Source organism: Bombina bombina, chromosome 1 (assembly GCF_027579735.1).
Source record: "Bombina bombina isolate aBomBom1 chromosome 1, aBomBom1.pri, whole genome shotgun sequence".
NCBI classification, from domain to species: Eukaryota; Metazoa; Chordata; class Amphibia; order Anura; family Bombinatoridae; genus Bombina; species Bombina bombina.
Window position 1 is genome coordinate 69,168,693 of NC_069499.1, and position 22,015 is coordinate 69,190,707.

Genomic DNA, 22,015 nt, shown 5'->3' on the forward strand with positions numbered 1-22,015 from the left:
ATGGAGCTACCGAGATTCCCCGCGGTCTTAGTACCGCCAGAAGAGCACCCAGAACCTTTGTGAAGATTCTTGGAGCTGTAGCCAATCCGAATGGAAGAGCCACAAACTGGTAATGCCTGTCTAGGAAGGCAAACCTTAGGTACCGATAATGATCTTTGTGAATCGGTATGTGAAGGTAAGCATCTTTTAAATCTACAGTGGTCATGTACTGACCCTCTTGGATCATAGGTAAAATTGTCCGAATAGTCTCCATCTTGAACGATGGAACTCTTAGGAATTTGTTTAGGATCTTTAAGTCCAGGATTGGTCTGAAAGTTCCCTCTTTTTTGGGAACCACAAACAGATTTGAGTAAAACCCCTGTCCCTGTTCCGATCGTGGAACTGGATGGATTACTCCCATTAACAAGAGCTCTTGTACGCAGCGTAGAAACGCCTCTTTCTTTGTCTGGATTGTTGACAATCTTGACAGATGAAATCTCTCTCTTGGAGGAGAGTATTTGAAGTCCAGAAGGTATCCCTGAGATATTATCTCTAGCGCCCAGGGATCCTGAACATCTCTTGCCCAAGCCTGGGCGAAGAGAGAAAGTCTGCCCCCCACTAGATCCGATCCCGGATCGGGGGCCCTCAATTCATGCTGTTTTAGGGGCAGCAGCAGGTTTCCTAGTCTGCTTGCCCTTGTTCCAGGACTGGTTAGGTTTCCAGCCTTGTCTGTAGCGAGCAACAGCTCCTTCCTGTTTTGGTGCAGAGGAAGTTGATGCTGCTCCTGCTTTGAAATTACGAAAGGAACGAAAATTAGACTGTCTAGTCTTGGCTTTGGCTTTGTCCTGAGGCAGGGCATGGCCTTTACCTCCTGTAATGTCAGCGATAATCTCTTTCAACCCGGGCCCGAATAAGGTCTGCCCTTTGAAAGGTATATTAAGCAATTTAGACTTAGAAGTAACATCAGCTGACCAGGATTTTAGCCACAACGCCCTGCGTGCCTGAATGGCGAATCCTGAATTCTTCGCCGTAAGTTTAGTAAGATGTACTACGGCCTCCGAAATGAATGAATTAGATAGTTTAAGGACTCTAAGCCTGTCCGTAAGGTCGTCCAGAGTAGCTGAACCAATGTTCTCTTCCAGAGACTCAATCCAGAATGCCGCTGCAGCCGTGATCGGCGCAATGCATGCAAGGGGTTGCAATATAAAACCTTGTTGAACAAACATTTTCTTAAGGTAACCCTCTAACTTTTTATCCATTGGATCTGAAAAAGCACAGCTATCCTCCACCGGGATAGTGGTACGCTTAGCTAAGGTAGAAACTGCTCCCTCCACCTTAGGGACCGTTTGCCATAAGTCCCTTGTGGTGGCGTCTATTGGAAACATTTTTCTAAATATCGGAGGGGGTGAGAACGGCACACCGGGTCTATCCCACTCCTTAGTAACAATTTCAGTAAGTCTCTTAGGTATAGGAAAAACCTCAGTACTCGTCGGTACCGCAAAATATTTATCCAACCTACACATTTTCTCTGGTATTGCAACTGTGTTACAATCATTCAGAGCCGCTAACACCTCCCCTAGTAATACACGGAGGTTTTCCAGTTTAAATTTAAAATTTGAAATATCTGAATCCAGTCTGTTTGGATCAGAACCGTCACCCACAGAATGAAGTTCTCCGTCCTCATGTTCTGCCACCTGTGACGCAGTGTCTGACATGGCCCTAATATTATCAGCGCACTCTGTTCTCACCCCAGAGTGATCACGCTTACCTCTTAGTTCTGGTAATTTAGCCAAAACCTCAGTCATAACAGTAGCCATATCCTGTAATGTGATTTGTAATGGCCGCCCAGATGTACTCGGCGCTACAATATCACGCACCTCCCTCTGAGCGGGAGATGTAGGTACTGACACGTGAGGCGAGTTAGTCGGCATAACTCTCCCCTCGTTGTTTGGTGAAATTTGTTCAATTTGTACAGATTGACATTTATTTAAAGTAGCATCAATACAGTTAGTACATAAATTTCTATTGGGCTCCACTTTGGCATTGCAACAAATGACACAGGTATCATCCTCTGAATCAGACATGTTTAACACACTAGCAAATAAACTTGCAACTTGGAAATACAATTCAATTAGAATAATATTAAAACGTACTGTGCCTTTAAGAAGCACAGAAGATCTATGACAGTTGAAAATTAATAAATTGAAACAGTTATAGCCTCAATCCTTGTAAACAACACAACTTTAGCAAAGGTTTAATCCCATTAGCAAAGATAACAAATTCTGAAAGCAGGAAACAAATTACAGAATAAACGTTTTTTATCTCAGTCAAACTATAATTCTCACAGCTCTGCTGAGAGAAATTACCTCCCTCAAAATAAGTTTTGAAGACCCCTGAGCTCTGTAGAGATGAACCGGATCATGCAGGGAATACAATGAGTTGCTGACTGAAATATTTGATGCATAGAAAAAGCGCCAAAAAACGGCCCCTCCCCCTCACACACAGCAGTGAGGGAGAACAGAAACTGTCAGAAAAACAGATTAAGCAACTGCCAAGTGGAAAAATAGTGCCCAAACATTTATTCACACAGTACCTCAGCAAATGAAAACGATTTTACATTCCAGCAAAAACGTTAAACATAATCTCTAGTTATTAAACAGCTTTATGTATTTCTTACAGTGTAATTCTAGTGAAGTACCATTCCCCAGAATACTGAAGTGTAAAGTATACATACATGACATTATATCGGTATGGCAGGATTTTCTCATCAATTCCATTGTCAGAAAATAAAAACTGCTACATACCTCTATGCAGATTCATCTGCCCGCTGTCCCCTGATCTGAAGTTTACCTCACTCCTCAGATGGCCGAGAACAGCAATATGATCTTAACTACTCCGGCTAAAATCATAGCAAAACTCTGGTAGATTCTTCTTCAAACTCTGCCAGAGAGGTAATAACACACTCCGGTTCTATTTTAAAATAACAAACTTTTGATTGAAGATATAAAACTAAGTATAATCACCATAGTCCTCTCACACATCCTATCTAGTCGTTGGGTGCAAGAGAATGACTGGGAGTGACGTAGAGGGGAGGAGCTATATGCAGTTCTGCTGGGTGAATCCTCTTGCACTTCCTGTTGGGGAGGAGTAATATCCCAGAAGTAATGATGACCCGTGGACTGATCACACTTAACAGAAGAAAAAACCTCTCATGTTTCAAATAGGGCATGTCATTTTAAACAACTTTCCAATTTACTTTTTATCACCAATTTTGCTTTGATCTCTTGGTATTCTTAGTTGAAAGCTAAACCTAAGAGGATCGTATGCTAATTTCTTAGACCTTGAAGGCCGCCTCTAATCTAAATGCATTTGTCACCACTAGAGGGCATTAGTTCACGTGTTTCATATAGATAACATTGAGCTCATGCACGTGAATTTACCATGGAGACAGCTCTGATTGGCTAAATTGCAACTCTGTCAAAAGAAATTTAATAAGGGGGCAGTCTGCTGAGGATTAGATACAAGGTAATTACAGAGGTAAAACTAATATAATTATAACCGTGTTGGTTTTGCAAAGCTGGGGAATTGGTAATTAAGGGATTATCTATCTTTTAAAACAACAACAATTCTGGTGTTGACTGTCCCTTTAACTATCATGCCTCCCCACTGAGAGTAATCTCTTCTGCTGGCTGTGTTTAGTTAGGCTATTTAATAGAATATACTCCAGTATAGAAACTTTCAGTATAGGTTGGGATACCACAGGCTAAATCAGTTATTTCAAATGCCAAAATAGGGGTAAAGGAGCTACTTGTAAACACTCCAGCAGGTAAAATGATCATTGTGAACAATTTAAAGGGGAGAAAAATGTTGGGTGAGCTGTCCCTTTAAGTTAAAAGGGATGCATGTTCAAGAAGTCTGATGTATGAATGTGTCCACTGGAGGAACAGCAGGACCACGTGTATGATCCGATAGCTAATATGGCTGAGAGAAAATCTGCAGGACTTTGGGTTCTCATAAGGTCTGGCATATGCATGTGGCTTATCAAGGAGTCAGGGGACTTATGTAGTTGACAGATGGACTAATGATTTAAGGGTCTGATTAGTTGAAATTATAGATGTGTCAGGACAAGTAGATTGGGTTGGCACTGATACCCTGTACTGCAGTCAGACATAGTACTCTCCTTTTCTCAAACCCATTGAACAAAAAAGGGTGCTACAGAGAAGTACCACAGGGATTTTTATGCATGAATGGTAAAGCCGTGTCCATTAATACATTACCAGCTTCTGACATTTTTAGATTTCTCATAATATAAATTAAAAGAGATATGTGTTAAAGCATTGTATTATTGCACTGATGCTTCCTTCTAACAGTGTTTAACAGAGCACTACTGGGAGCTAGCTGAAGACACCTGGTAAACCAATGACAAGAGGCATGTGTGTGTCACCAATAACCAACTAACACCTAGCAGTGCATTGCTGCTCCTGAACCCATCTAGGTAATTTTTTTTTGTTTAAAAAAAAAACCCCAACAAACACAATGAAGGACATTTCATAATAGCAGTAATTTGAAATGTACTTGCTCTATCTGAACCATGAAACTTTAAATTTTACCTTTCCTGTCCCTTTAACAATAGTCACACTGTGCAAATTTTAACAAGAAAATAATGCCACAATTGGAAAAATAAATAATCTTATTTTACAGAGTTATCGACCAGGTCTTACAGTGCATAATCTTACTATATATTTATTCTGTATATTCCATCATGCCTTCTAAAGAACAGAATTTAAGCTGCAAAAAAATACCTGAAATTTTAAAAACAAATACATAACAAAAAAAAAAATGGTAGGTTGAAATTGCAGGGCAAAGAACAAGCATATTGTATCCAAAATATGAATTAAGTTGGCACTGACTGTCCACAAAATGTATGTATGTATACATACACACACATATATATATATATACACATACACACATATATATATATACACATATATATATATACACATATATATATATACACATACACACATATATATATATATACACATACACATATATATATATATATATATATATATATATATATATATATACACACATACACACATATATATACACACATACACACATATATATATATACACATACACACATATATATATACACACATATATATATACACATACACACATATATATATATATATACACATACACACATATATATATATATATATATACACACACATATATATATATATATATATACACACACACACATACAGATCAACTTAAGGGCACTCACTGTTACTTCAGCATCTGCCGAAGTGCTGCATGGAAACATGTAGTGTTAACAATCAACGCTTCACTCTCCAGTCTTTTCAAATGATAAAAAGCTTTATTCCAACTTAGTAAAACAATCAATAAAACATCCCAAACGTTTCAATACCCACTGGTATCTTTTTCAATGGGTGTAGTAAATTCTTTACTACACCCATTGAAAAAGATACCAGTGGGTATCGAAACGTTTGGGATGTTTTATTGATTGTTTTACTAAGATGTATTAAAGCTTTTTATCATTTGAAAAGACTGAAGAGTGAAGCGTTTCTTCCTCCACATATGGGGTTGATTGTTAACACACACATTATATATATATATATATATAAAAATGGGTGTATGTGCACTCTCACCAACGTTTCGGGACAGCAACAGTCCCTTCCTTTGACAAGTTAACACTAAACAAAATCAGCCTTTAAATAGGCTCCCAAACACACTCCCCTCAGGGTCAGCCAATCCAGGCTGAATAATTAGACACACCCCTATAGTGACCAATAAAAATAAGTGATACATTTGTGCATGTGAATGTTGCACATCTCCTGCAATATAAGGTTTCGCAAGAACACTAGATAGCAGCAGTGTTTCGTGCCATGTAGTACTTCAGGCATTTTCTCAAAATGAAAAGGTGGCTGCTACAACCAATCATAAGCCCTAACGCCTGTCACTTAGCTTACAACAAGAGCACACTCAAGGTGCTGAACCTTTGAAGCTCTATAGACTTCTTAAAGCATTAAAATCGTGCAGCATGTGGGGGCGGAAATGGATGTCAGCTACAAGATGATAATACCCACAGGGTCCTAAAAGATTATTTAGCAATCAGATAGAAAAAGGTGGCAAGTTAAAGCCATACTTGCTAAAGAATCATTACATTTTCTAACTTTTAGTTAAAGAAAAATACAACTAGAATACTTATTTACAGAAACAATAATAAGAACATTTTTGCAACAACTACCATTGCACAAAGGAATTGCAGGTTATACCTTTAAGAGCTGGTAGCTTCTGCAGTTCTCTGTTATTGCTCACATTGAATCTTGAGGAACTTTGTCGCTTCTCTTTCTTCACAACAGCTTGGGGAGTTGGCACCTTTATTTTTGATACTGGAGCCGGTGGGGGAGCATTGTTTGATTTCTTGTTAGATACCTTAAACATATTAAAGCAAAAATGAATATACAAGCATATATAAATATCCACATTTGTGCAAACACATACACTTAAAAAAATTAAAGGAACAATAAAATAAAAATGTATATCATAAATATAAAAGATCTAAGCATGTTGAATATTTTCTATGCATGAAAAAAGAAGGTTAGAAGGGATACTAAACACAGATTTCTTCTATAATAAATCAGATAGAGCAGGCAATTTTAAGCAACTTTTTAATTTACTCCTATTAATTTTTCTTCGTTCTCTTGCTATCTTTATTCAAAAAGCAGGAATGTAAAGCTTAGGAGGCTTACTGATTGGTGACTACATTTAGACACCAGTCAGCAAGCGCTACCCAGGTGCTGAACCAAAAATGGGCTGGCTCTGAAGCTTTACATTCCTGCTTTTGAAATAAAGATAGTAAGAGAACAAAGAAAAATTGATAATAGGAGTAAATTAGAAAGTTGCTTAAAATGGCATGCTATCTGAATCATTAAAGAAAAAAAAAAATCTGGGTTTAGTATCCCTTTAAAGGAAAAATGTATCTCTATTATCTAAAAGGTTGTTTTAAAACATATTACAATTCTTTGCTTTTTGAAAAATTGATTTTCCTGTAATGAATAAGCCCCTAGCATAAACATACCATAATACATTTTAAAATACCCTCTTTGTATGAATGATGGAAAGTTTTAGAGCTTACTAGCCCCTTTAAGTAGCTGTATTAAAGGAACATATACATTTGTACTTGAAATGCCCTGCAGTGAACCACAGTAAACATGGGTTTCCAAAAATACTTCTATTACAAGTTATCATTGCTACACTGATAACACACAAGCAGCCTGCAGTCAATATGGCTGTTGGCCAAGTGCATACATGCAATCTACCAAATTACAGAGACTGGGTCATGTGGATTTTAAAAGTTATCACTATAGCAACGATAAGCACTAGAAAAAATATAGCAACGATATAAAAATGCTTCAGTTAACCCTTTCATGACCGGGTTAAAAAAAAAAAAGTCTACATCAGAACAGCGTTCCGATGTAGACAAATTGAAATCACACGAACGCGCAAAAGATCGCGAGATTTCAATTATGAGATTGGGTCTGGGGGCATCCCTCCAGACCGCGATCAAATCCTGCAAGCCTAATAGGCTTCAGGACAGCCGTTTGCGATGATGTCGTATTCCGTCATAACGGCTTTAAAGCCCAGTGCCGTTGTGACGGAATACAACGGCATTAAAAGGTTAAAACAATGCTGTATATTGTAAAAATGGGTCTGATTTTATTTACTGTGCTTTTAATTAATATTTTTCTAACCACATAAAAAAAAAGATTAAATTTACTTAACTTTTGATTGTTAGCAACTGCCAGTTTAATAGCTGCAACTGAGCAAATGGGAAGATAACATATAGTACACTACAGAAATCACATACAACAAAGAAGCTCTTGTCTAGAATACTAACATTTCTGGATACAAAGTTATTAATAAACTGAAAAGCCACAAATGAGACCAATATTTTATTTACTGTATTTATAATTGCATAGATATATCTGGTAATTTCCACCAGGCCACTAGTGATGATTAAGAAATTTGTTTTTTTCCTATATTTAACAATGAGTGGACTAGTTAAAATTCAGACTAGTAAACGTAAAAAAAAAATTCTGATATATATAACCATCAAGTTTATTTTAAAGTATATTTTAAAGAGACAGTCTACTTGAAAATGGTTATTTTAAAAAAAAAGATAGTTAATCCCTTTATTACCCATTGCCCAGTACAGTATTGAATAACCAAACATAATAATAAAGGGACACTGAACCCAATTTTTTTCCTTTCGTGATTCAGATAGAGCATGCAATTTTAAGCAACTTTCTAATTTACACCTATTATACATTTTTTCTTCGTTCTCTTGCTTTCTTTATTTGAAAAATAAGGCATCTAAGCTATATTTTTGGTTCAGACCATGGAAAGCACTTGTTTATTGGTGGGTGAATTTATCCACCAATCAGCAAGAACAACCCAGTTTGTTTACCAAAAATGGGCCAGTATCTAAACTTACATTCTTGCATTTCAAATAAAGATACCAAGAGAATGAAGACAATTTGATAATAGGAGTCAATTAGAAAGTTGCTTAAAATTGTATGCTCTATCTGAATCACAAAAGTTCAGTGTCCCTTTAATACACTTTTTACCTCTGTGATTACCTTGTATCTAAGCCTCTGCAGACTGCTCCCTTATTTCAGTTCTTTTGATAGACTTGCATTTTAGCCAATCAGTGCTGACTTCTAAATAACTCCACTGAAGTAAGCACAAAGTTATTTATATGACACACACACATGAACGGACTAACCGTGAAAACACTGTCAAAATGCACTGAGATAAGAGGCAACCTTCCATGGCTTAGAAGTTAGTTTGAGCCTACCTAGGTTTAGCTTTCAACAAAGAATACCAACAGAACAAAGCAAAATATAAAAACGTTCACTGTTTAGATAGAGCATGTAATTAAACACAGTTCTATGGGCATTTTATTATATCACTATTGCTTGCAAACAAAGCATTTTCTTTTTTATGTCCCTTAACTTGAATAAAACTAATGAATACATTTATAGGCAAGAAACAATACAAAAAAAAATGCTGTAACACAGAGCATTTCCTTTTACTTGTACTTTTAAATCCCTTTAAATATTAATTAAAACACAAAATGTATATATAACCAGTCTAAGACAAAGAGCTAGGGTAACAAAACGTAACTTTTATATATGTTCTAAAAACTAGAAGGCAGAAATAAAATGTTGAGCTAAGGATATGAAGCTTTTTGCCTGCAAGAAGCAGGAATTATAAGATTTTATCTTGTTTTATACCAGGGGTTGACAAATCTGTTTAAAATTCAGGAGCCAGTAAGAATATTAAGGTGCCAGACAGTGGTATTTGTATATTGATATATATGGAGAATAACGCTAAAAGTTAAGAGCCAGAGGGAAAATTCGAGGAGCCAGTGGCTCCGTGGCTCCTGGGTTTGTCAAGACCTGATTTATACAATATGGAAAGTCTTTTAGAACAAACAAAATTGGTTACCTTAAAATGAATGTTTTATAATGTGACTGAATTTACAATTGTCTTAAAATGACCTCTAATAAGTAGTAATTTATCTGATCAGCTTTTCAGAAGAAATAAAATCTATCTACAAAAATCCCCAAAAGTAATCAATGGATTACTTTCGAGGGAAAATGCAGATAAGCTTTACAAAATGAAACCAAATGCAAAGTTATGAACTGTAAATGTATATCCTATGTATATGTAGTGATACAATAATGTGACTTTGCTTCTATAAAAAACAACTTACTTCATGATCAGCGATATCTGGACCTTCTTTGCCACTTTTTCCACTTTTGCCAGCTTTTGGTGGTTCCTGAAAATGTATTTAAAATCTGTTTATCTGTGAAATTATAATTCTGTACAATAAATAAGATGAACAAATAATGTCTTTCTTCTGGGATAACATTTAGAAGTATCCTATGAAAATGTATGTATGCCATATTATTATCTGGTATTTGTAGAGCTCCAACAGATTCCACAGCACTATAAGCATAGGCGGTATACAAGATAACATTTATAGGGATCAAATGTTATAACATATTGGTCTTCATGTTATGTCTTTAAAGAGGCATGGAGGATTTTCTCAATACCAGGGGTTCACAGTGACTTCCCCGTGTTTTACAATATTTGCAGTGAGATAGAATACCAGCCCAGTTGCTTGTGTGAGGTACACGGTTCTGTAATCTTACAGAGAAGTGTCTGGCTATAAATATTACTTACACTTTTCCCATTTGCAACACACAGAGCTTGATCCATGAGTGCATCTGAAGTTATGAAAGCATTTCTTAAAATCCATGAAAATGGCTCATTTGTTGTCAAAGTGCTAGTAAATCAGAGCATTTGAAAAATGCTAAGATTTACCATCACTAAAATTAAACTGGACTTTCATTAAAAAGGGACACTAAACTCAATTTTTTTCTTTAATGATTCAGATAGAGCATGCAATTTTAAGCTACATTTTAATTTACTGCCATTATCAATTTTTCTTCGTTCTATTGCTATCTTTAAGAGCCGGCCCATTTTTAGTTCAGAACCTGGGTTATGCTTGCTTATTGATTTGCTAAATGTAGCACCCAATAAGCAAGCGCTCTCCAGGGTGCTGAACCTAAAATGGGCTTGCTCCTAAGCTTTAAATTCCTGCTTTTTAAATAAAGATAGCAAGAGAACAAAGAAAAATTGATAGTAGGAGTAAATAAGAAAGTTGCTTAAAATAGCTTGCTCTATCTGAAGAAAGAAAGAAAGAAAGAAAGAAAGAAAGAAAGAAAGAAAGAAAGAAAGAAAGAAAGAAAGAAAGAAAGAAAGAAAGAAAGAAAGAAAGAAAGAAAGAAAGAAAGAAAGAAAGAAAGAAAGAAAGAAAGAAAGAAAGAAAGAAAGAAAGAAAGAAAGAAAGAAAGAAAGAAAGGACTTGGGTTTAGTATCGCTTTAATCATTTAGTAAAAGAAGGGTGGTAAACTCACCCTTTATGTGCCGCGGCTCCTTGCTACAGTCAGCGTCTCCAGCTGCCGACGGAACATCTCTCTTCTCTCAATGAGGCGCGGTTTCCACCTCTAAACCAATAGCCGTGCTAGATTACAGAATACTGTCAGATGACTAGCACAGCTATTGGTTTACAGGTGAAAATGTCATCTCATTGAGAGAAGAGCGATGTGCTGTGGGCGGCCGGCCGGAGGCGCTGACTATAGCAAGGAGCTGCGGCAAAGACAGGGTGAGTTTAGCACCAATCTTTTACTAAGTGATTAATGAAAGTCCAGTTTATTTTTAGTGATGGTAAATCCTAGTGTTTTTTTAAACACTTGCATTTACAATCACTATCTTTCTAAAAACTGGTTTATATAGACCCACAGTGGAAACAAAAATACAAATCCAATAAAAAAAATGTAATAGTTTAATTAAAAAAAATGTTACTGAACTTGATAAATGAAATTATTTTATTTGGGCTTATAAGGACATGGCACCGTCCATAAATACATTGATAGGAATAGCCCCTTATCAGTCAATTACTGCAGTATAAATGCGCACAAATTAATTGGTTAAAGAATAACAGTTATATGTTTGCATTAAGATAAATAAAGTAAATTTACAGCTGCTTAAAATGTAATATAAAATGTTATCTGAGGTGTGCAGCAGAACATTTAAAATACCATTAGAAGCATTTTTAGCAATAAAGCGGATTTTGAAAAAAATTCCTCCAGTAACCACAGCATGCACAATTACCGACTGAAATTACAATTCACAATGTCACTGAGTGAATGGGTGGTTGGCAAATGCACATATACCTAGCCTAGCTTCCATAAAATAGTAGGCTCACATAGTGAAAGCTTAATAGAAGCATTCTTACAAAGTAATATTGCAGATTTACTTCTAACAGTACATAAAACATGCAGTTTTATGTCCCTTTAAACAGCTATAACTACACTATAATGCAAAAAATATTTTAACATTATTAAAGTCAATTTTGATGCTAAAGTGCCCGGTTTTTAAAAATTTGATTAAAAACAGGGGCACTTAACATTCATCAAAATTTACATTTCACTCCTGTTGAGAGAACAAAAAATAAAAAAACACCTTTTAATATTCACAGCAGCTCCAGCTTCTTCCGCCCGTCGCAAAGCCTCTTCCTGGGTCTAAAATGAGGAATCCGGCTTCCTCCAATCACGGCGTTGAATCAGACACCGATTCCCCGGGGGGGGGGGGGGGGGGGGGGGGGGGGGGTTGGGGGTAGCCGTGATTGGAGGATGACCTATCCATCAATTCTGACGTCAGAAATGGCTTGCAACAACCGGAGGAAGCTGGAGCTGCTGTGAAGATTAAAAGGTAAGTTATTTTCTCAACAGAAGTGAAATGTAAATTTAGATTAATTAAAGTGTCCCTGTTTTTAATTGAATTTTTAGAAACCAGGCACTTTAGCATCAAAATTGACATTCACTTTAAAAGGTTGTTGAAACCAAAAGTATTCGTTCATGATTCAGATACAATTTCAACAATGTTCCAATTTACTTCTCTTATCCAAGTTGCTTCGGGTTTTTCTTCCATATCTTTTGTTGATAAGAATACTTAGGTAGGCCCAGGAGCTAGATGCTGATTGGTGGCTGCACACGTCTCTTATCATTGGCTAACCGATATGTTCAGCTAGTTCCCAGTAGTGCATTGCTGCCCCTTCAATAAAGGATTCCAAGAAAATTAAGCAAAACTGATAATAGAAATAATTTGGAACGTTGTTTAAAATTGTATGCTCCATCTGAATCATGAAAGAATAAATGTATGTTTTGTGTCCCTTTAACCCTTTCATGACAGGTTTAATTTGTTCCGATGTAAACAAATTAAAATCACGCGATCACGAGATTTCAATGATAGGATCGGGTCAGTGGGGCATCCCTATGAAGCAAGGCACCCCCTCCAGACCGCGATCGCATCCTGGAAGTGCTGTTGGCTTCAGGACAGCAAAATGGCTAGGACGTTCTAGTCCGTCCTAACGGCGATAAAGCCTGGCGCGGTTAGGACGGAATAGAACGTCAGAACGGTGTTAAAAGGTTAATTGAGCTTACTTTCAAAGCCTGTTTAATAGTCATCAAAATCAGCTTTTTCTGTTGTTTCCCAAGTAAACAACCAGTGGGGAGTAAAAGCATCACTTTTAAAAGTTAAGTCAATCTAGCAAGTTTAAAAACAACACTAAAAGAAAAGTTTGATGCAGAAGTAAATGTCCTCCAGCCCTCCAAATTAAAAATTGGACAAAATACAACAAACATAAGAAGAGGTTACATTACATATCCTTAGAAAACACTTTTACTCTTTAGCTCAGTGGTCTAAAAGTACCGGCCCCAGGGCCATATGCGGCCCTCAAGATAATTTTATCTGGCCCTCCCTTTTTTAATAGGTACACAATTAATTTGGGCTGTCCTTTTTTTTAGGGTTCTAAGAGGTGTAACTAGTTGATGTTCTATATAGGCAGTCACAAGATAAATATAAAGACAAGTGCCACTGTCCAGTGTAGACTCCCACCATCCACTGCTTGGATAAATTTCACTTCCTATGTTGTTATACAGTTCCAGAATGATCACTTCACTTGGCACTCACTATATAAATATAGACAACTGTGTATGTCTATTGTGCGCTACAACTCCCACCATGCAATACTACTTGGGTAAATGTCACTTCCAGTTCCGGAGCAGTTAGTTAAAGCGGCCCCCATGGGAGAAGAACACTTGGCCAGTGGCCCCCAGATACATTGAGCTTGATACCCATGCGTTTAGCTGCTAAGTGGCCTAGAAAAAAAAGCAGTCCATGTTTTGATGGGGGGAAAGCATCAAAGCACCTGGCCAGAGAAAAGGTAAATGAGACAGTTGCATGATTTTCTAGAGAATAGTACAGCTCTTACATAGTTTCATTCATTTATAATGAACTAAAAAACAATTTTGGACTATGGTATTAATCCATATCTTAATAATAATGGATAACAAGTCAGATCCTTAAAATGTCATTTATTTGGCTAATCATTGGCTCTGTCATCAAAAGAGAACATAACAGTCTTATAGCATACTGGGTCTATATATAACATACAATTTTAAAGCACTTTGCAATATAACTGTGAGACAAACACCTTGTGCATAAGCTTGGCAGAGGATAAGCAACCACTGATTGGAATGAATGTAACCTGTACTTGCTTACCTGTCTGTCAAGAATTAGCACAAGAGTACAGTATAGCAACTTATCTCAATGTGCTATGTGTAATATAAATTTAATTGGTGGGATTATACAGCCCCAGTATTCCAGTGACACTTTTTATGTCATTCAAAATTACCAGTGCATGGTACAGCTTTAAAACCCATCCTGTTAGGGATGCTTCAGGATATTAACAGAGAAACAGCGAGACATGTTTGACTGTGATGCCTTCATACACACACTACAAATGTTATACTTATATACTAGTTACTATTAGGACTGGTGTGATTGATCTGTCAGTGCTAGACCTGGTGTGACTTTTTATTCTTACTTTTCTCTCATCCCTCAGGGGATGTTAGTGAGCAGGGAATCTCTAGCATCCCTATCCCATCTGACACTCACTTCCCTGCAACTTCTGACACTTCAGCAAGCTAATGCCGGTATAAACCCGGCCTTGAGCCCGTGGGTAGGCCCCAGAACACACACTAAAGTTTAATGTATGTCACCCACCCGTCAGCCGGCGTATCAGGTTGTCAATACAAACTCCCCTTACAGCCTCTAACCACACGAGCAAGAAAAAAACAAACAGAACACTAAGGTAAAGCGAGCTGCAGATGAGTGGAGAAACGCAGCGCGAAGACTAAAGAACATTGTTAGGATGTGTCCCACTTACTTTCTCTTTTTTGTTTTTATTCGGCATGGTGACGCGGTGTCCCTTCTCAGTGGTGGTTTTGCAGACTCCGGTGACACTCACCCCTCCCCCGCCGCCTCACTATCTTTCCGTCTCACTCCCTCTCTTCTCGCTCTTCCCCTTTTTTTCCCAGGCTGCTACCGCAGCGCCTCACCTCCGGCCACGCCCTCCACCATTGGCTACCGCTGGTCACGTGCTCTACTAACGTCCTTACTCTCTGACAGTCACAAACTCGAAGCTCCTCCTCTTCTTGCAGTTCTCAACATCATAGTACCGAGGTTTATCGCGAGAATTGGCAGTTGCCCTTGGCGCCAATTTCTGAGGTGGCTGCTGTCAGGTCGGTGTATTAGGAAACGCTCCGAGACATTTGTAAATTTCTTTTCGTGTTTGGTTTTAATTTGTTCGCTGTTAGGGTGTTAAATCTAAACAGGTTTTAATTGTGTCACATCGGTTACTGTGAGTTCCCACACAATACTTGCAATTATTATAATGTAGGGCAGACTATGACCGAGTTACTGTTGAAACTTCTACTATAAAAACCCAATGATCTCCATAAAAGACTAGGGATATTTTTTTTGTTATGCCACCTCAATGGAAACTAGGCATATGCAGGCGTTCAGGCCATAAAAGAGATATAATAAAATGCTTAATACGCTAATGCATTTTGTTATTGTTACGTGTTCTTCTTTACAGGTGATGGCAACTTCCATAGGTGGGAAATGCTGAGCAATATTTTATAAGACTTAAAGGGACAGTCTACCATAGAATTGTTATTGTTTTAAAAGATAGATAATCCCTTTATTACCCATTCCCCAGTTTTGCTTAAAGGATTCCAAAACTTTACTATTTTAGGCACAACATGACCATCAATTTCTAATCACCAACGTTTATATTGCATAACCTACCTACTTTTACAGCAAAACGATCGTTCATAATAATATAAAATTATAATTTATGTTTCCATGATGACGTCAGTAAATCCAACCCTCTATTATGGGCAGATCACTACCAAACTCAATAGCCAATCCTATTGCGATTTCTTGAATATCATTAACTGACGATTCTGTCACCCCTTACATGCGCATTGCGATCCGCTCACTCACGCATGCGCATATACTATCTCTGTTACCTCACTTACCTGCTGGTTTGATGGTGAGTGATGTGTACTATGACGAGTCCTGAATATTGCGCAAAGCTATGTGACGTACACTATGACGAGTCCTGAATATCGCGCATGCGCAAAGCTACATTTGTCTGCCATTTTCATAACCCAGGTTATCGTTAATGATTTGAGGATGCTAAAGACTAGCAGAACGGTGGGTTTGGAAAACAATTTATTTTCAATGTTAAAAATATAATAAACGGTAGTAATTGGAAACGCAATGCCAATTACAAATATAGGTGAAATGTATTAATCTTGCAATTGAAAATTAGTTTTTCTCATGGTTTAGTGTCCCTTTAACCAACACAGTTATATTAATATACTTTTTACCTCTGTGATTACCTTGTATCTAGGAACCTTCTTCCAGCCCCCTGATCACATGACTGTGACTGTTTATTATCTATTGTCTTAAATTTAGCATTGTTTTGTGCTAAATCTGAAATAACCCCCTGTGCCTGAACACAGTGTTATCTATATGGCCCACGTGTACTTTCTGTCTCTTTGTGTTGAAAAGAGATTTAAAAAGTCTGATAAGAGGCAGCTCTCAAAGGCTTAGAAATTAGCATATGAGCCTACCTAGGTTTAGTTTAAACTAAGAATACCAAGAGGAAAAAAGCAAAATTTGATGATAAAAGTAAATTGGAAAGTTGATTAAAATTAAAAGTCCTATCTGAATAATGAAAGTTTAATCTATACTAGACAATCCTAGCGTTTTACAAATGATAGGATTGACTATTGAAACAAAGGTGACTTTCATGAAGTATAAGATACTTAATGTAGAAAGCTCCTTTATTTGTTTCAATCGATCGCCAGTCTTAGCTACTAGGCAAGCCCACGGCAAACAACATTTTTTCTAAGAGGACGTTTTTACCTCTTAGTCAATAGCCGTGCGATAAATCCGGCTCCACAGGACACCAAGCTGGATTTCCCGCACAGCTATTGGCTAAGAGGTGAAAACGTACCCTCTTAGCAAAATAGCGTTCTGCCGTGGGCTGCCTTAGAAGCTCAGTGCGGCAACGCTTGAAACTAAGGAGCTTTGTGCATGAAATATGTTATACTTCATGACTGAAAGTCCCCTTTATTTGTTCCAATGGTCAATCCCAGCATTTCAGAAACGCTAGGATTGACTTTCATTTTAAAGGAACATGAAACCTGTTTTTTTTTTTCATGATTCAGCTATAGAGCATGCAATTTTAAATAACTTTACAATTTATTTCTATTTAAAGTGAATGTAAAGTTTCATCAAGTAATGCCCGGTTTTAAAAAATACTATTAAAAACAGGGGCACTTTCATTGATGAAACTTTACATTGCACCATATTTGTAGAAATACTTACCTCTTCGTCTTGAAAGCCAGATCGCTGATGTCGCTTCCCCCACCGGTCGCAAGCCTCTTCCTACTTCAGAAATGACTGTTCCGGCCTTCCTCCAATAACGACGTTGCTTTAGGCAATGCTTCCCGGGGGGGGGAGCGTTGCTTTAGGCAATGCTTCCCGGGGGGGGGGGGGGGGAGCCGTGATTGGGGGATGCCGGAATCGTCATTGCTGACGTAGGAAGAGGCTTGCGACGGGCTGGCGAAGTGCTGGAGCGGCTTTCAATACAGAGGTAAGTATTTCTACAAATTTGGTGCAATGTAAAGTTTCATCAATGAAAGTGCCCCTGTTTTTAATAGTATTTTTAAAACCCGGGCACTACTTGATGAAACTTTACATTCACTTTAACCTGTTCCATTCTCTTTGTATCCTTTGTTAAAAAGTACATCAGAAGCTGCTGATTGGTGGCTGCAAATATATGCCTCTTGTCATTGGCTTTCAGTTAGCTCCTAGTAGTGCAATTACTGTTCCATCAACAAAGGATAACAAGATAATAAAAGTAAAATGGAAAGTGGTTTAAAATTATATATAAATGAATCGTGAAAGAAAAATGTTGGGGTTTTAACTATTAAAGCGATATGAAACCCAAATGTTTTTTTTTCTTTCATGATTTAGTGTGCAATTTAAAACTTTCTAATTTACTCCCTATTTTCTTTTAGTATCTTTATTTGAAAAGCAGGAATGTAAGCTTAAAGGGCCAGTAAACCTAGCAAGTAGTGTTATATAATTCTGCACATAGTGCATAATTATATAACATTAGTTTAGCACCAGGTTTCTAAACAGCAAATTGTTAGATATTTAGCAAAAGGAAACAGAACGCTGCTCCTGGCTCTACTGAGCGGGTCTTTTCTTCTGCTAAGCGCACCTCGCTATTAAAATCAATGTAGCTCGCTCTGGTAGCGGGAGCGAGCTACATTGAGTTTAATAGCGAGATCGGACCGGCTGTGATTAGACAGTGTGCCCAAATGCGCTTAGGAGAAGAAAACAGACCCACTCTGTTTTCTTTGCTAAATATCTAACAATCTGCTTTAGAAACCTGGCGCTAATGTTATGTAATTCTGCACTATGTGCAGAATTATATAACTTTATTTGCTAGGTTTACTGGCCCTTTAAATGCCGGCCCATTTTCGGTTCAGCACCATGTTAGCACTTGCTGGTTGGTGGCTAAATGTTCTCAACCTTTTTATTATATAAATCCATCTGTGAAAGGGTTAAATTAGTGCATATAGTAATGCTACTATTGCAATGTAATGCCGGTCCAGTTGGATTCACTTTTTTTTTTTTTTTCTTCTTCCAGTGAACAGACAGTGTGTGTGTGTCATGACAATCTTTAAGCCCTTAGAAAGCCTATGTAGAGTGTGGATGTGACTGCTCTATACATCACAGCCGAGCCAAAAGGGGAAATGACGGTGGCGGAGTAACAGACCATTTGGATTATCAATCTTATTATAAAATGTCGTGTTTTTTTTTTTTTTTTTTTTTTATATAATTGTTAGGAAAAATCACTGCAGTATATTGCAATCAGAATAATTTTCAATATGAAATTTAACTTTTTAAAAAATATATTCTCACTACTCCTAAAGCCTATGTACATGGGCCAAAATCCCCATCCACTTGGGTCAGCTCTTCCTTCCCTGCTGCTCAACTTTTTTTTTTTTTTTTTTTTTTTTTTTTTCCTTTCTGTAGTGCAGCGGTTGCTTGCGCCCCCCCATCACATCACTGACCCTTCCTTATGGCCAGGTATGTCTCACGCTGCAGTCTCTACTGCGCATGACTGCATCGGACAAACATACCTGGCCTTTTATAATATAGGATTAGAAAAATGTTCATTCCATGACAAGATAAATGATTATATAATGAAAATAAAACAAAATATATAATCAAAGCAAACAATATTTCTTTTGGGTTTTTGTTCTCCGGAATCCCCTGGCACAATGCAAGGGTTACAATTTTCAACAACTTTCCAATTTACTTCTGATATCAAATTTGCTTAATTTTCTTTGTATCTTTTGTTAAATGAGCGGCAATACACTATTGGGAGCTAGCAGAACACATTAGATCTGCTAACAAAAAGAGGCATATATCTGCAGCCAACAATCAGCAGCTAGCTTCTAGTAGTGCATTGCTGCTCCTGAGCCTATCTAGGTATGATTTATTTATTTTTTATTTATTTTTTTAATGAAGGTATTTAGTAATACAACATTCTTATCACATCGTCATGAATACCATCTCTACATCGTAAAGACAATCCTCTACAGAATGAGATAAAAAAATACACAAGTAACCTGAGCTAACACATCTAAATACAAAGATAACACTCCCGATACTTACCCAAGAATTGGTTAGTTGAACTTATACAAAAGGAGCATAACACATGAGAAGTATTATAATAGCCTTTTTTGGTGCAAATATGATAAACCGAATTGATACCTTTTAGGTTTTTATGTTTATCAAGATTTCTGTAGAACCTCTTTATCAGGATATACTGCCTAGTAGGGTGATACTTTAACTGGAATACTTAGAGTAATAGCATACAATATGAGAGGTACAATTCTTTTATTATAACGTGACATTTTAACTCTCTAGCATATGTTCCTCACATGATTAGAGTGTCAGTATATTTATGAAAATCTTAGCAGTATTCTCCAAACAATGTGTGAGTATATGGAAGGGAATATATTTAACAATCTTCCTTTAGACTAAACCCACAATCAATATACTTCTAAGACAACAAATAAAATTAATATAAATACCTGAACTCTTTTATTTAGTTAATATCCATGAACATTTTTGAAATATATTTGCAATAAAAGGAATATGAAATATTATATGCGCTTGAAAACTATTTAAATATGTTATGCAAAGTTCATACACGCTTACTTTTTAAAACCAACCTTATTTATAAATAGCCTTTAACATCCAAACAATACAATTCTAAACTGTGCTCTTAAACAATAGGATAATATATATTCTGCTATTTAACTGCAATTTATCCTAATACAATATTAATTTACAGTATCAGAACTTGCACAGATGAGTTACTTAACAAATCAGATACAGATTTAAACAATATATAGGCTGTGAAATGCCAACTTAAAATCCAAACTATTTCTTTAACTCTGCTACATACAGTAATAGTAAATGCTTACTTTAAATGCTTGCATACAAATAGGCAGGCTAAAACAATGACACAGAGTTTAAAAGTATAATCTGCTCTTTAAATCTATTTACTGTAATGGCTATGCATATAACTTATCTTACAATAAAACTTTGTATACATCACCAAATAAACAGCAATCCAGTTTGCAATGTTTCTTAACAGATCCAATTTCACCTCAGAAATTCAAAATTTGGGGATAATGCATATGGAGTCCAATAGTAGGTGTGTGTGCTTTAATAACTGCCGTAGATATTCCTTCAGGAGTCAGCCAACCACCTTTTTTTTCAGTCTCTATGCTGGGGTTTAAATAATCTGATTTCACCCCTCCCCGTTTTTGATTATTATCAGTCATTGGTGAATATTGGAAACGCCCACGGCCTTGTCATGGATTGGTTCTTTGCAACTGAACATGGATTGGTTTATTTGGTAAATGTGTTGTCAAGGAAATGCATCCTGGCAACAACCAATCATCTCATGGCTGCAATTTCGCATAACACTAGGTGGCAGCAGACAGTACAACACAAACAAATACAGCAAGACCATTTCTAAACATTTTTAAACAACTTAATTACTTTTATAAAATGATTATTTAATCAGACCATAACTTTCAATAGCAATTATTCATAATATTTGTTTTAGATAGGGTGGGGTTTTATGAATTTTCTGATCATTTCTAGATCAAACTCCATTATATTACCAATTTATAATGCTGACAGTTACAGATTAGTAGCATTTGTACATCTAATATGGTATTCATGCATATACAGCATGTTTCATATTTCTGTGAATTTCTTCCTGGATATCTGAATCTTGTCTGAATAGATCTGAAATAAAATAAGTGTCATTAATTATTTCTTTCCAGGTCCACAAATATTCTTAAAAAATAAACACAGAGGCTAAGTAAGACCTTTTATGTTTTCAAAACATATATATATATATATGCACATTCATTTCTATGTAGATCTGAAATTATATAAAATCCAGCAGATTATGCATTGTTCCCTTTGCAAAATGTATTTAATTTTTATTTAAAATCTAAGTACAGTTGTTGGAAACATGTAAGTCATGTGCTTTCTCTATGTTATCCTAACCCAGACGCAATGTTTAACATCTTGTATATTCCAGTGTTATCAGCCACACAGTATGAGCCATTCAACAAACTTGTGCTAATTACCTGTCCCTTTTGAAAAATGCTTGCATTTTTCATATCTCTTCAGACGGATCGGCATCTCCCTTGGAGGAAACCCATATATGGGCATGTATCCTGTTCTAGGTATCAGAATGCTGTCATTTAACATTGGTTCCCAGGCAATCATACAGATGGTTTCTGAAACTGTTATATTTTAATTAAACCAAATGTTCTATTCTCATTTTAGCCAGGAATGTCTCCTGTGTAATTGAAGAAGTGGGGGAGAAT

The 22,015-nt window shown here is 36.7% G+C and overlaps 1 protein-coding gene and 1 long non-coding RNA gene across 3 annotated transcripts in view; one reads left to right on the plus strand and one right to left on the minus strand.

Annotated features, from left to right (window-relative positions):
• Window positions 1-15,062, minus strand: part of PPP2R5C (protein phosphatase 2 regulatory subunit B'gamma) — a 488,552-nt gene extending 473,490 nt beyond the window's left edge. Inside the window, exons 1-3 of one of the 2 annotated variants that reach the window (XM_053697445.1) lie at window positions 14,887-15,060; window positions 9,802-9,867; window positions 6,296-6,455 (exon numbers count right to left, since the gene is read on the minus strand). In XM_053697445.1, coding sequence (XP_053553420.1) covers window positions 6,296-6,455; window positions 9,802-9,867; window positions 14,887-14,913 — 253 coding nt within the window. In that variant the 5' untranslated portion in view covers window positions 14,914-15,060. Of the gene's footprint in view, window positions 1-6,295; window positions 6,456-9,801; window positions 9,868-14,886 lie in introns of both variants that reach the window. The other variant, XM_053697447.1, reaches the window with a different exon arrangement.
• Window positions 15,063-15,161: 99 nt separating this feature from the next.
• On the plus strand, window positions 15,162-19,331 carry LOC128636255 (uncharacterized). Its single transcript, XR_008398687.1, has 2 exons — window positions 15,162-15,241; window positions 18,736-19,331. It is a non-coding gene; the product is annotated as an uncharacterized LOC128636255 (long non-coding RNA).
• Window positions 19,332-22,015: the final 2,684 nt, after the last annotated feature.